General features: G+C 38.8%; 1 protein-coding gene across 3 annotated transcripts in view; it reads left to right on the plus strand.

The window, feature by feature from the left end:
- fam168b (family with sequence similarity 168 member B) overlaps positions 1 to 6808 on the plus strand; it is a 33158-nt gene extending 26350 nt beyond the window's left edge. For all 3 annotated transcript variants that reach the window (XM_041211507.1, XM_041211498.1, XM_041211515.1), the window contains exon 7: positions 1452 to 6808. Coding sequence is in view for 2 of the 3 variants with exons in the window: in XM_041211498.1 (XP_041067432.1) it covers positions 1452 to 1502 (51 nt within the window). In the remaining variant the exon portion in view is untranslated. The remainder of the gene's footprint in view (positions 1 to 1451) is intronic.
- The last annotated feature ends 9265 nt before the right edge of the window (positions 6809 to 16073 follow it).

The raw sequence follows: 16073 nt of genomic DNA on the forward strand, positions 1-16073 counted from the left end.
TGCACTATTGCTCACATCGTCAAAATCGTAGATGATGGTGAACAGTCTCAATTTGGCACTTGCAAATCATCACTACCCTCACTGTGGCATATCCTGATGATTTCTGAGGCAAATTCTGCCACAGATTTGCTGCTAAAGAATCAGGGTGCTCAACAATGTAGCAGCGTGCAGGGCTAAATTCACCACTCAGGCAAATTCTATGCTTCTGTTTCTATTTTTATAATACTTGAATTTACATTCTTTAATTAAACAGTAGATTTTGATATTCTTGGCAACAGAGCATTGGAGTTTCTCTAGGGCATAATTTGAAAACCTGGAAGGTACAAAACTGAAACAGCACTACTGCTGGTGTAAGGGTGCAACTACAGCAAGACAAATTTACATTGGCACTTATTGTTATAATTGTGGACATCGAAATTTTAGTGGAAAAATTTGATACCAAAGCGTGGGAAGTATGTGGCAACACAAAGGAAGGGTTGGTGAGACGGGAAATAGGCACATGTACAATTTTAACACGGTTCACACACAGGATATTCTCCTCCCCGAGACATGAGCTTCATTGTTTAGAGGCATTAGCTGAGTTAAATTCAAGCTTCAGAACAATTCTCCTGTTCAGCAAAGTTAGAGATTATTAATTACCTTGCACTTTCTGAACCTTTCTTAAGCACTGCCCTTCTTCAATTTGATATTTTCAAATATGCAAAGGAAAACCTCAAGTGTATCTAAGATTACGCAATTCTAATTTACCGCCCACTGTGATAGCCAATTCAACATAGCCTGGGAATCTAACCTGAATTTTGCTGATCTATATGGCTTGTTGCTCAATTAAACTATTTGAATATACGCCAGTTTTAAGAGCCTTATTTTTGGATGGCAGCGATCAATCGGTATAGAAAAAATTATTTGCTAACAGACAAAGATTTGTATATCCAACAAATATATTTTGCTATTGTTGGTAACTCTACCTTGTATTTGCTGACACAGCCTTCTGACTAAAATGTAACTTCACTGGTTGACATTTTCTATACTTAAGATATTTGTAATGTTTACTGAGTGGCTTAGTTAACTATTTAATCCCTAAAGTTTGGCCTTGTGAGCTGGCTTGTGAGAAACTCTCTAGTGAGAAGTTCACATTTCAGTTTATTAATATACCCTGATGTTTTTAGTATTGCAACATGTGTGTGATTAATGTGGATAGATAAATTCGTGTTTTCTCAAATGGTGTTGCGTAGAATATTTAGATGAGAGTCACCCATACTAGGGATTAACTACTGTATTTCAAATAAATCAAGCTCTGAAAATTTTTCAATAAGTACTTAACATATAACAAGTAATGTAACTTCATAATACTTTTCAAAAGGTGGCCCCTATGTACAGTGGTTGTGGATCAACTTTGACTTGGACACTGGAAGAAAATTAAGAACTAAGTATTTAAAACTCTCTTTTCACAGGTTGAAAGGTGGGAGATATGCAATCAAACAAGTCTTAACACTTGGTGCTGATTCCCACATGCCTCCAACCAGGATCCTTCCTTCCAGTACATCAATGCTCTCAACACTTGCCAAACACTACCAAAAAAAAATCTCGAAAGATTATCATGGCTGCATATCTTGCATCTTGGAACTCAGCAGTACTCAAAGTCTTATGGCAAAACCTGTTTTGTGGACTGTCTTGCAATTTTATAGATTACACGAAAGGGAGTATAAGCATATTTGGATTCATATCTAGTTCAATGCATGTTACAAAATGCTTGCTCAAATCTACCTGCAGTGACTAATGCAAAGCACCATATGCAAAATCCAAAGGAACTGAGGTTCAAAAAATATTTTGCAACTTAATTTCAATAATACGGAGTCTTATTGTATGTAATGTTTAAAAAAAAAGAGTTGTGCAAGTGAATTTCTATAACTCAGCAGAAAAAAAAACCTCCTGGCTGATCTGTCTGACTTGATGTTTTTTAACGGGAACAGTTAAATTTCTTTAGCCAGATTATTCATTTACATTCTTGAGTAGCAGATGCATTTACAGCACAGCGCCTGGAGGTGGTGTTCAGGTAGGCATGAAATGAAGCCTGCAGGCATTGACTTGACAGTCCTTTTTTCATTTTAAACTGCATTAGATTCAGTGTAATAGAGAAAAAGGCAGCAGTAGAGATTAAAGTGAGATGAATGGAGGAAATGTGCAGGCATTTTTTTAAATGAATTTGGAACAGCAGGTAGTTGTTGGGGAAAATAGAAGTATTTTTATATTCTTTGATTTAATATTGCAGTAACATGTTATGAATGCCTCTGACTTAAAATCATGACATTTGATGGCTTATAGGCTTTTAGTTCGGCAACCCATTATATTTACATTTTTCTCCATATCTCAAGTTTTCCATAGGTTTTTGTAGAGTCCAAATCACTGATTATCATTTGGGATAGTAGAATAAAATATAAAACATTTTTTTTCAAATTTGTCTATTTTTCACAGAATAGGCCTCATTTTTTTAAGCATTGGATGTGTGATTGGATGCTTCCCAGTAGTGGACACATGTAATATAGGTGACATTATTTTTAAGTCAACAAACAATTTTCATCATTGTCTTATTTGATTTGTTCCAGGTTGTGTGTCACATAGGATGACTTCATTGGTCAAGCAAGGTTGAATAACATTTTTGAAGGCATTTATGCTAATGCTTTTGAATATTCAAACTGTAGTATGAAACCAAAGGAGATAAATTTCTTAATATTGGTTTAGGGAATCTGTCCATTACATAATCCCATAATTTTAATTGGATTTTTATAGGATTTGGTTTCTGCAGCAGTCATGTTTGAATTGTGTAACAGACTGCTCCTTAAATGGGAGAAGAGGCAGATCCCCTTTATTCAGCATATGTTCGGAGCTTTCTCCCCAATCTCTACATGCATTTTACTGAGAAATAGCTGTTCTTAGTTCCCAGACCCTGGGTAATGCCATTCTTGAGCTTGCTGTTAGGAGATACAAGCAAATAGTGTAGGTTGACTTATCCTTCAGCTTTTCCTATTTGGGCTTATTGCCTTACCCAGGTGGCTTGGCTAAGATCTGACCTCGCTATATTGGATGAGGAATTGCAGGGAAAACAACTTGAGAAGCTTGAGTTATGGTATCCAATGTAAAAATCCCATGTTCCACTTGCATTTTTTTTGCGTTCTTTGCTGTAAAAAGAAGTCAATAATGTAGATTGAAAAAGTCAAGTGGGCAAATTGGCTGGTATTTGTTTATAATGACCAGGTTATTTTGGTTAGGAATCTCTTTAGTTTTTCTTTTATGTTTCATAGCCCCTAAATACTGCACAAAAATTTTAATGTATAGGATGCTTATTCTTTTGCAACAATAGGAAACAAGTTGATAAAAGGGAGTAAGGCACTGCCCATCTCAAGTTCGAGTCCAGTTTAGAAATTGGTAATAATCACAGCCTTCAATTACCGTGAAAGTTCATTGCAGAAACGACCCCTGATCTGTGGTGAAATCTGATTGTGTCTGTGGATTAGGATTGTCTAGCAGTGCAGTTGAGAGCATTCAGTTGTCTTCCTGGCCGTGTTTGTGATATGAGTAATACAAGGAGTATTTTGGATTGCTGCTGGCACCATACATGATGCAAGAGGGTCCAAATTCTCGAGTTACTTTTTTTTCTAGACTCTTGTCAAATTTTATCTGAATTAGCACAAATTGAGGAAAATAGTTGTGGAAACCATTGAACAGCTTAATTTAATGTAGAGGAACTAGTCAGTCTAATGAATTAGAATTGTTTTTGATAGTAGCTAGCAAAGAAATATTCAAGGGGAACAAGCACACAACTTTTAGAATTCGTATATTTCCTATTCCATTTTTCTATATTGAACTTTTATAATGGATTTAGCAAGTATGTTAACTTCATTTTAAAATACTCCCACGACCAATTATTAACCCATTTTTGGATAGCCAGCAGCATTATTGCTGGGAATAGTAATGGTCAAGACATTTAACTTTAAAAAATGGAGCAGTCTGAAATTTACTGGGTTGTTTACTGAACATAAACTCCTTATATCAGGTTGCACTAATTGCAATTTGTGTGTCCAATGTAGTAGCTTTGCAAAAGGTTTCACATAGTGGTGTCCTGCAGGCCCATAGAGTAGTTCCATTTCAGAACAGCAGTGTGTGCTTCGACTGGCACTTCTGAGGATGTCTTTTGCAAACCCTGCATTAAAATAGCATGAACAAGGAAGGAGTTTTAAAATTGAAAGTGTGTTCATAATCTTCTGATTCCTCTTCAGTTTGAAGTGAGTTAGGTTGTGAATTCTTCACTCATTTTCAAAGTAAAATTGTGTCCAATGTTACATCTGGAGGGGGTTGTTTTCTGACCTGGCATTTACAGAGCTTGGAAAATTTCAAATGCTTAGGAGTACTGTAATATGGGTTTTCAATCTTCAAACATACACTTTGACAGACTACATTGACATTCTAAAAGATTCCCAAAAAAGACACAGGTTGCAATTTTAACACAAGTTATAAACATGACTATAAGAGAGAAATTTTAAAGAACAAGTGTATTTGTTGATAGCTCCTTTAAAGATTTACAAGTTGCAAATCAGGGCTTGGTATTAAATGAAAATTGAACCTAAAGTGAGTAACCTATAATCAACACTGTACACTGGACTAATGCTATTTGTTCAATTTCCTTTTGTAAACTTGATCTTTTTACATTCTTCTCCCTGCTTCAGCTCGCCTGCTATGCTGTGATGTACACTGAAATATTTTCAATACTGGCATCAGTGTGGACTGTGTAACTGAGTGCAGCATGGAAATTTTATTGATCAGTGGTTTTTCAAATATGCAGCCCTTACTCACGTCACTTGGAATCAGTTGTACTTCTGTACTGTAGCATTACGGAAGTTAGTGGGTGATCAAGCAGTGAAGGCTAAATCATCAGTGCAAAGCTGCTGAGACAGCATTCGTAGCCAGCTTGCACAATTCCTTTTCTTTTAATGAATGTTTTAAGGAGAAAATAATGGGTACTGAGAATAAGAAAAATCAACCATGGAAACCTGCCATGGACAATGTTTAATATAAAGCACTGTTTAAATCTGGGAGTTTCTTCATGTTACACTGCTGTACATGCACTCATTTGAAATACAGCAATTTATGTTGAGTTTGAAATTTAGTTGCTTTTTGTATTTTTTAAAAAAGACTTGGTAGACCAAATTATGCTTTGTTGCACAAATTATGATGAATCATTCATTTGCAAATCACTCATTTGGTGCTTTAGCCACTTAGTGTTCATACTGGTTACTTTTTGCATTTCAAGTAGTTACTTGAGATGACTACAGTTTTGTTTCTTAAAATGGGTGGAAGAGAATCCAAAATTTCGTCTCTTCACATCCAGAAACTTGTGGGTGCCCAAGTTTGAGATTCACAACTGGCCATCCAACTTTCTGCACTTTGCAATGGGAGACATGCAGTCTGGGCTGGTGTTGCATTTTTGAAGGAACATGCAAGCTTGGCATACTAATTCTATTTGATCTCTCTTCCAAAAGCTCAATTTGGAGAAGGTAATTAACTGATTTGTAGAGTTACATTAGGGATAAAAACGTACTGAAAAATCTGTAACCTCATGCAATTTTGACAGTTGCTTTAGAATATTTCCAAGCTGCTTAGGGGGCAACATATGCCATATGCTCAGGGACTGATTGAGAATGACCAATTTGTATTGAGCTAAAGAGTGTGCATTTCACCACGGTCCATAAATACTGCTTGTAATTGAAGTGTATTTTCTATTAAACCTAACACCTCAACAATTTTCACACTCCATGTGTTCCTTCAGTGCAATTCAATGTTCAACTAAAGTAATTTGTAGTGACAATATCTGTTTTGAATATTGGGTTGGGGCAAAGGAAAAGAGCTGTACAATAAACATAGCAATCAGTATGGATCAATGTGCATGTTTGCATGTTCTTTTAAAGCAGTTAATAACTGGGTTGACTAACCTTGCAAATGTTAGATCCCTGCCAAGCAACAAAATGCTATTTTTCTAATTCTTTTTGCAGGGACGTAGAGGTTCTGCTTCTCCCCCCTCCTTTTACATTATGAATGTTTATTGGGAAGCAAACAACAAAACCTAATTTGAATTGAAGGATCATTAAAACACCAAAACATAAAGGAGCTACCCATCTGTTCTCAGAATTCTCAACAACCCCCACCCTCTCCCCCAGCTTGCATTCTCATCAGACCCCAGTGTGAGTCAGTGTACTCGGTCAACTGCTCAGCAGTAGTCTAGGTGGATATAATCTGTACTATTTCCCTGTTTAATAAAAAAAAAATTGGGATTTTGAATTGCAGAATCTTACAGGATGAGTAGATTGTGTTTGTTGGTGTGCAGTGTAGTTCTGTATGACAGCTTTTCTGTTCAAAATAAAATGAGCATATGCAACACATAGGCACAGCAGAATCACCCCAGTGAGAGTTAAGTACATTTTTGTTAGAGGCACACTTTTTAAAAAATTTGACTTTTGAACACTATGCTTAATAAAAAATATTATTTTGGTACTTATTTAGTCTCGGTCAGTGTTGTCTTCCGGAAATCAGTTATAAAGCACCGTTTTACATTGGATAACATAAACCTGAAATTCTGACAATTCCTTTCTGAGCCAATTCAATTATGTGTAAATTCATACATTGTTATTTTTTTAAAAGCAATCTGACAAGTAGATGAGCTCAGATTTAAAAAGAAACTTCAAGGCATGTTTATTGTAACAAGAATTGTTATGTATTAATACTTAAGTTTTCAATAAAGATTGACTTGTGTTGCTTATCTTGTGTTGTGAACTTATTAATGCTTTGGTTCACAGAACTGACTTACAGTCCATTAGATGGCCTTTGCAGTTTGAGGACAAAACTCATTACAAGTCGTTAGATCAATCAAACAAAGTCCAGATTGTATAATTTCAGATACCAAGGATAAGTCAACTTGTTGGTTTTATTAATAGTAATCGGGGATAGAAAGTATAAGCAAGTTTAGCCTGCACACTTAGTATAATATTGGATCTGTGAACGAATCAATCCAGTTAAGTTCTTGGCATGAAATGCCATAAACCTTAAATGTAGAACCAAGAAGCCCATTCCATTTCTCTGTCTTGTGTTAAATTTGTCTTATGCCAGTTTGGATCTTTGCCTCCTTGTTCTGCTGTATAATTTAAATAGGTATTGTTGTAGATTTACCTTTTCCATTACATGATTCCTGTGTTTCAATCTTGCAATAAGACAGGAAGGTAAAGACTTTCCCCGCTTTGGTCTTTGGATTTTCAGACAAAAACTGACGCAATAGTCAGATATGGCACAATTAGAGCACTATGGTTTGAGCATGAATTCCTGTGACGTGCTCAGATTTGGCTAAGTCAGTGAGCATTATATTTGCTCCTTTGCAATGGCAGTTTTCAGTTCTAAATATTGTGAGAGTAATGGTTCTTCTGCAGGCAGAGCCAATTCCAAATAACACAGTTGGGTCAGCTGTACAGGGGAGCATGAGAAAGAATGGGAAAGCAATAGTAATAGGGAATTCTATAGCTAGGTGAACAGACTGGTATTTCTGCAGCTGCAAAAGTGAATCCAGGATGGTATGTTGCCTCCCTGTGCCACGGTCAAGGATATCACTGAGCAGCCGCAGAACTTTTTATGGGGTGGGTTAACAGTATGTGCTTGTGGCCCATATCCATTCCAATGAGACAGGTAGAAAGAGGGAAGAGGTCCTGCTGTTAGATTTTAGGGAGTTAGGAAGGAGACTAGGGAGCTGGGAAGAATTCACAAACAAGACCTCAAAATTGGTAATTTCTGGATTACTGCCAATGACGTGCTAATGAGTATAGAGAAAGGAGGATAGAACAGATTAATGCTTGGCTCACAAGATGGTTTAGGATGGAGGGCTTTGAAGGAGAGGTGGGACCTGTACAGACAAACTGGGTTGCATCTCAACTGGGCTGGGACCAATGCCCTTGCAGGGGTATATGGTCGTTCTATTGGGGAGGATCAGGGTGCAATGTTAGAAAGGAAAAACAAGGTGCACAATGTGAGAGATAGAACTAGATAAATTGGAACCAAAGATTGGCAGGCAAAACTTTAATGGCTGCCTTTAAAGTGGAGATGGTTCAAGTAAAATCTCCTGAGGGGAAAGATAGGACAGAGCCAGAATTCCCTGGATGAGAAGAGAGATGGCGAATAAGATGACGAAGAAAATGAGTGCATATGATAGATGTCAGGTTGATAATACAAATAAGTGGCTGAATATGAAGTTCAGAAGGGAGTTGAAAAAATCGTAATGAGAAGTGAAAAACTGAGATGAGACTGGCAGCTAAAATAAGAGGGAATCCAAAAGTCTTCCACAGGCATATAGATGGTAAAAGGTTAGTGAAAGGAGGGATGAGACTAATTAGGGTCCAAAAAGGGGATTTAGGCAGAGGATATGGCTGAGGTACTAAATGAGCGCATCTGTCTTTACCAAGGGAGAAGATGCTTCCAAAGTCATAGTAACTGAGACACTGGGCTAAAAATTGATAGAGGAATTATTAGGCTGAATGTACTTGAGTTCATATGTTACTAGAAGTGGACGAGATGCATCCAAGGACAGTGAGGGAAGTAAAGATGAAGATTGCAAAAGCACGGGCAATAATCTTTCAAAGCTCCATAGGTACAGGGGTGGTGCTAAGGGATTGGTGAATTCAAATGTTACACACTTGTTCAAAAAAAATAGAAGCCTAGCAACTACTGGGCAGCCAAATTAACTTCAGTGGTGGGAAAGCTTTTGGAAACAATAATCTGGGACAAAATTAACAGTCACATGGACAAAATGTGGATTAATTAAGGAAAGACAGCATGGATTTGTTACAGGCAATCATGTTTAACTAATGAGGTTTTTTTGAACTAACAGGGTTGATGAGGGTGATGCAGTTGAAGTCGTGAAACTCTTTTTGAGAATAGAAGAGGATGGTTTTGATTCATCGACCTTTGGGCTATGGGCCCAGCATGCTTCTGCTATGCCACTGTGCTGTGTGGTCTTTTGGAAGTCCACACAGTTTGATAGTGTCACATAATTTGTGAACAAAATCCAAATCCACGGAATAAAAGGGACAGTGGCAGCACTTGGATGAGTGACAGGAAACAGAGTAGTGGCGAACAGTTTTTCAAATTGGAGGAGGGTATATAGAGGGGTTCCCAGGTGTCAGCGATAGGACCACTGTTTTTCTTAATCAATATTGACCTAGACTTGGATGTGCAGGGTGCAATTTCAAAAATTTGTGATTGGCACAAAACTTGGATAGTAATAGACTTCAAGAATATAGACCAGCTGTTGGAATGGGTGGACACATGGCAGATGAAACTTAATGCAGAGAAGTGGTGAGTGATACATTTTGGTAGGAAGAATGAGGAGAGGCAATATAAATTAAAGGGTACAATTCTGAAAGAGGTGCAAGAGCAGAGGGACCTTTGGGTGGCAGGGTAGGTTGAGAAAGTGGTTAATAAGGCATATGGCATCTTGAGCTTTATGAAAGAGGCATAGAACACAAAAAGAAGAATGTGATCATGAACCTTTATAACCCTATTATCGGCTCAACTGGAGTATCGTGTCCAATTCTGGACATCACACTAAGGATGTAAAGCCCTTGGAGAGGGTACAGAAAAGATTTATGTATGCAGGGATGAGGGACTTCAGTTACGTGGATAGCTTGGAGAAGCTGGAGCTGTTCTCTGAGAAGAGAAAGTTGAGAGGATATTTGATAGAGATGTTCAAAATCATGAGGGGTCTGGATCGGGGAAACTTCCCATTAGTGGAAGGATCGAGAACCAGAGGGTACTGATTTAAGGTGATTGACAAAAGAAACTCAGGAAATATGAAGAAAAATATTTTTTAAGCAGTGTGTTTAGGATCTGGAATGCACTCCCTGAGAGTGGTGGAGGGAGATTCAATTGTGGTTGTCAAAAAGGAATTGGATAATTATCTTTAAAAAAAATTGCAGGGCTATGAGGAAGGGGCAGGGGAGTGGGGATAGCTGACTTGCTCTTGAAGAGAGATGGCACACCCCAAATGCCGTATGGTCCTCTGTGCTGTAGCCATTATAAGATTCTATGAATCTTATAGTATGTCTAACCCTAGTAATTTTCACCTGCTTTGCCTGTCTGCAAGTTATATGAATTCATTTTGTAAATTACTCATTGCCTATTCTAGTTCAGTTTTCTCCCATCCAAGTTTGACCACTTTGCAATGAGTTTAAAATCTAGGTTGTTAATATGATTTAGAAATACTTGAGTGTTACAATCAAATGTATCCTTGTAGTCAAATGGTCCCATATGGGAGAAAATATCAAATGTTGTATTGGCAGTAAATCTCCCATTATCTTTGGGGGCAGTCAGGTGAAGAAAGAAGGAAAGCTAAATACAGTTTTTTTAAGTGATTGCATATTTCTAAGCTGAATTGTGTATACGACAACTTGAATTTTGCTTGTGGCATGACTGCCTTGATGGAAAGAAAATGGGAAGTACTTTTTCCTGTGCTTGGATGCGTCTCTATTTACTCCTTGATGCAGTGCAATGAGTCTATTTCAAGTTTTTACTCCCAACTCTAATAACATCTGAAGTATTGAACTGAAAACTGCCATCTGGAACTGAATATTAACCAGTAGTGGTGTGGAAGGATATAATTAATCTTCTGGGATTCTTGTGATGGTGCCAGATGCCTGGCAACACACACATTACGGCAGCCTTGAAATATTTTATAATTTAAAGATGCTATATAAATGCAAGTTGTTGCACCTCTAGGTTTGAGTCTTAGATTCTAAACATTGAGTCAAAAGACAGTGATTACTGCTTAATTTCATGTGTGTTTATTTGCACGCACGTTTTAGCTACCACTCCAGATCCAAGCGCATTGCTTATAGCTCCTAATTTTTTCCCTTCTCTTGGTCATTCTTGGCCCAGCTTTCCTGTCTCCTTCCCTTCTTATCACCCAATCATGTCCCCTTTTCTTACCCAAATCCTTCCTATTCTGTTGCCACTATTCCATGCTTGAATCCCCTTTAGGAACTTTTTGTTCCTCAGCTTTCTTTAAAGGTCCTAGTAAGCAAGCAACCCCAACCATGCCATGCACTCTCCCGGTGTGCATTTTAAAAGCTTCTCTTGCCAACTTTTCTGACTCACAGCCCAACCTTCATTGGTTTTGAACTCTGCCAGCAGACCGACAATCACCACCCCACCCCCCCAACAAAATGTCCTCCACTCAGTAAGGCACTTGCCATCTACAATCTTGATGTGGATATTTGCATCAGCATCCTAACTTTGGCAAACTTCAGTCACAAATGGCAAAATTATGACCCTTTCTGAAGCAACTCCATCTACTATACTATTTCCCAAATCACTGCTTGTGGCCATTTCACCAAATCACACTTTTGTCACTCTCTCTACAGCTCTTTATAATCTCCTTTGATCGCTATCTTTTAACTATTGCTCCTCCCTTCTCATACTGTCCCTTAGTTTGAAAACTGCTGTTATCAACCCCCCTCCACGCACCACCACAGCTCCCCCCCCAAACAAAAGGCCTCACTTCCATCTTCAACCTTTGTGCCCACCTCTCATTATTCTATGTTTGAATCCCTCATCAGGTTTTCTTCCCTGCACAGCGCTTAAATGTCCTTAATCAAAGTTGCAAATGGCATGCTTTGACAGCAGTACATCACTCTCCTCAAACATAGAGAATTGATGGGCTGAAAAAAATATCAGCTGGTTCTAAACTCATGATGATTGGAGCATTAAGATTAGACACAGCCCGCATTCCTCTATCTATACCTCTTTGCATTCTCCTCTCAGCTTCCTTTCCCACAGAACTTCATATTATCAGCAGTCTTAAATACATTACATTTGGTTTTCTCATGTATATAATTGATGTATAGTTCAAATAGCTGAAGCCCAAGCACTGATCCTTGTGGCACACCACTAGTTACAACCACTAACCTGAAAATTATCCACTTTTCCCCCACACTTTTATATAAAATTTAATTTATATTTATTTATGTAAATTTACATATATAAATTGAACTTTTTATATTTTATATTATACTCCTATATTTCTAACTTGTTAATTGACACCAGAACCTTCAATATTCAGTTTGTATCTGTGTAGTACCAGGATAAGAGAGCTCTGTTTCATAAATTTCAGTGAAAACCTTTCTCCTGTATTTCTACACCTTTAGTATGAAAAATATCCCAAGTCACTTCACTGAGGCATAAGCAGGAAAAAGATGGACATTGACCAAAGAAGGAGATGCTAAGATTATCAAAAGCTAGGTCAAAGAAATGAGTTTGGAGAAGGAGGTGGAGAGAAACAGGGTTTGTGGGAGACAATTTCACAGAGTGGGACCTAGGCAGTTGAAGGCAATTGGTGGGGGGGTGGGGGGGGTTGGTGGATGCGAAGAGCAGGTAATGCACAAGGGGCTAGAGTTGAAGGAACAGAATTTGGATAAGGCTGGAGAGGTTACAGAGGTATGAAAGAATGAAGGCTAAGAAGGGATTTAAACACAAGATGAAAATGATAAATTTGAGCTATTGGCTGGGAACTTCTGTAATTCAATAATCACAGGGGTGATGGGTGAGTGGGGTAGGAGATGGACAGCAGTGCTCCCGGTAGTTTATCTTTGCATTGTACAGCCTGCTGGTTGTGTTGTGTGGGCCCTTTTATATTACCATGTGGATGTGCATGAGTGCAGCTTAGAGGGAGGATATGAGCTGATGTTTATGGAGCTCGAATAATGGGAAACCAGCCAGGAGGCTATTGAAATAGTTGAGTTTAAAGGTGGCAAAAGTCATGAATGAGGGTTTTAACAATAGTGGAGTTTGCTGATGTCGTGGAGTAGGTAATATAAGAAACTCAGCTTAGATTGGAAAAGGATGGCAAGATTGTGAAGGCTGGTTCGGCCTGAGACACTGATCACAGTTGGACATTAGTGGCAGGGGTATGGAGGAACAGGCAACGGCTTCAGTCTTCCTAATATTTAAATGAAGGAAATTTTGGTGCATCCAACTCTGGATGTTGGATGAATAGTGTAACAACATTGAGACAGTAGAGAGGTCAACAGAAGTATTGGAAATAAGAGCTGGGTGTTGTCAGTGTACATGAGGAAGCTAACCCCAAGTCTTGGGATGATGTTACTAAGTGGCTGCTTGTTGATAGGAAAAAGAAAGGACCAGGGTAAGCTTGGAGAACTCTGGAGGTATGCTTGCTCTGTCATGATTGAATAGGACAGTGGAACAAAGGAGATGGAAGTTGAAGTCACCTAGAATGTCTAGTCTGAGAAAGAAAAGGAGGAAGGTTACCTTGGAGAGAAATTTGTGGGCTGGCAGATAATGTGGGTTTTATAAAGACTGGAACAAGGTTAGGGATGCCAAGGTATTAGAGGAATAGGCAGAGAAACTGAGTTGTAGCTTGAAGGGCAGGTCCACATCACTGCAGCAGTTTGGGTGAGGCAGCTGATGGAAGGTTTTGTCAGACAGGGAGCAAAGTGTAAGGCGTTGCCACTCATGAACCACGTTTCACCCAAAACCAAAATAGCAATGCAATTACCCACACTAAGATCAAGAATGGCAAAAGCCATGTACATGAGTGAATGGACATTCTGGAGTGAAATCCAGACTAGTTATTTGACTGGATGTGGATGGCCTAATCATATGCCTTGATAATCAACTTATCAAATGCAGTGAACATCAGAAATTACTCTCTGGAATATCTCATGTTGCTGGGCTGCCATTTCTTCAAGGGAACTTTAAGCATACAACATCATGAGCCTTTGAATACCAGCACCTGTTGTGGCTAAGTCACTTATCCATGTTCATGCCTAAAAGATCTGTAACTGGAAGAAACAATAGGGGCACTAGAAGCTCAACCAGTGTTTCTCCTGTATGTGAAATTCCCCAGGTGCTAATTTGAATGTATTTTGTCACTTGCTGGATGATCGATAGGGTTTGGAAGATGAGAACTGTCTGGTAAACCAGCATCTCTCTGCTATCAGCAATGATTGGGCATCCAATTCAATAGACTTCTGCTGATATTATCTCAGATTGTGTACATTTAATTGCATGACAACAATGTGAAATAGCCAACTTCTTTTGCATAGGTGCAAAAGCAAAATGCTGCAGATGTTGGTAATGTAAAATAAAAACACAAAATAGCTCCAGTTTTGATGAAGGGTCATCGATCAGAAATGCCAACTCTTTCCCTTCACAGATGCTGCTGACTTGCTGAGTATTTGCAGCATTTTCTGTTTTTATACCTTTTTACACAGTTTCAGCTGCACTACCACTGATGTGCTGTGGGTGTCAGCAAATAGTTGGCTGATTAGCCATGTTACAGGGTAGAGATACTGTACTGAGAGACAAGCAGTTATCTTGAATCCACCATCATGTCTAGAAAATGATGGCTGCAGAAGCTGATGCTGAGGAAAACCTGCTGAGAGTTGTATAATTCATAGAGTGGCATCATTTAGCGTTGCATCTAACATACATCTTTGATAAATATGACTAATTGGAATTGTAGCTGTGGAACTGACTGCCAAACTAAACAACAACTATTTCCGTTTACATAGTGCCTTTAACATAGCAAGAAGCCTGAAGGCACGTCACGAGTGCTATTTGACAAAGAGTCATAGAAGGAGGTATCAAAACAGATACTTAAATGCTTGGTCAAAGAGGTAAATTTTAAGGAGCATGTTAAAGGAGTAGATAAGGTGAAGAGAAGAATAAGTTTAGGGAGGAAATTCCAAAGCTTGGGGCCTGTATAACCAAAGACACATGCCAATTATGCAGCAATTAAAATTGGGGATGCACAAGAAACATAGAAAATAGGAGCAGGAGTCTGTCATTTGGCCCTTCGAGCCTGCTCCACCATTCAATATGATCATGGTTGATCCTCTATCTCAACGCCAAACTCCTGCTCTCTTCCCATACACCTTGACGCCTTTAGAGCCCAGAAATCTATCTATTTCCTTCTTAAATACATTCAGTGACTTGGCCTCCATAGCCTCCTGTGGTAGAGAATTCCATAGGTTCACCACCCTCTGAGTGAAGAGGTTTCTCCTCGTCTCAATCCTAAATGGTCTACCCCAAATCCTGAAACTGTGACACCTTGTCCTAGACCCTCCAGCTAGAGGAAACATCATCCCTGCATCCAGTCTGTCTGGCCCTGTCAGAATTTTATATGTTCCAATGAGATCCCCTCTCATTCTTCTAAATTCTAGTGAATACAGGTCTAGTCAGCCCAATCTCTCCTCATGACAATCCTGCCATCCCAGGAATCAGTCTGGTGAATCTTCGCTACACTCCCTCTATGGTAAGTATATACTATCTTAATAAAGGAGACCAAAACTGCACACAATACTCCAGTTGTGGTCTCACCAAGGCCCTGTACAGCTGCAGTAAGACATCTTTGCTGCTGTACTCAAGTCCTCTCGCAATGAAGGCCAACATACCATTTATCTTCTTAGCTGCTTGCTGCACCTGCATGCTTGCTTTCAGTTATTGGTGTACAAGGACACCCAGGTCCCTTTGCACATCAACATTTCCCAATCAATTACCAACTCTGCCATTCTGGTTTCCCTACCGAAGTAGATAACTTCACACTTATCCACGTTATACTGCATCTGCCATGTATTTGCCCCCTCACTCAATCTGTCTAAATTGCCTTGAAGCTCTTCACACTTTCCTCACCGCTCACATTCCCACAAAATTTTGTGTCATCAGCGAACTTGGAAATATTACATTTGGTTCCCTCATCTAAATCATTGATATATATTGTGAATATTGTGAATAGCTGGGCCAAGTATTGATCCCTGCGGTACCCCATTAGTCACCACCTGCCACTCCGAAAAAGACCCATCAATTCTTACTCTCTCTTTCCTGTCTGCTAACCAATTCTCAATCCATGCCAATATATTACCTCCAGTCCTATGTGCTTAAATTTTACACATTAATCTCTTATTCTGAAAATCCAAATACACCACACCCACTGGTTCTTCCTTATCTATTCTGCTAGTTACATCCTCAAA

This window comes from Carcharodon carcharias, chromosome 2, assembly GCF_017639515.1.
Source record: "Carcharodon carcharias isolate sCarCar2 chromosome 2, sCarCar2.pri, whole genome shotgun sequence".
In the NCBI taxonomy this organism is placed as follows: Eukaryota; Metazoa; Chordata; class Chondrichthyes; order Lamniformes; family Lamnidae; genus Carcharodon; species Carcharodon carcharias.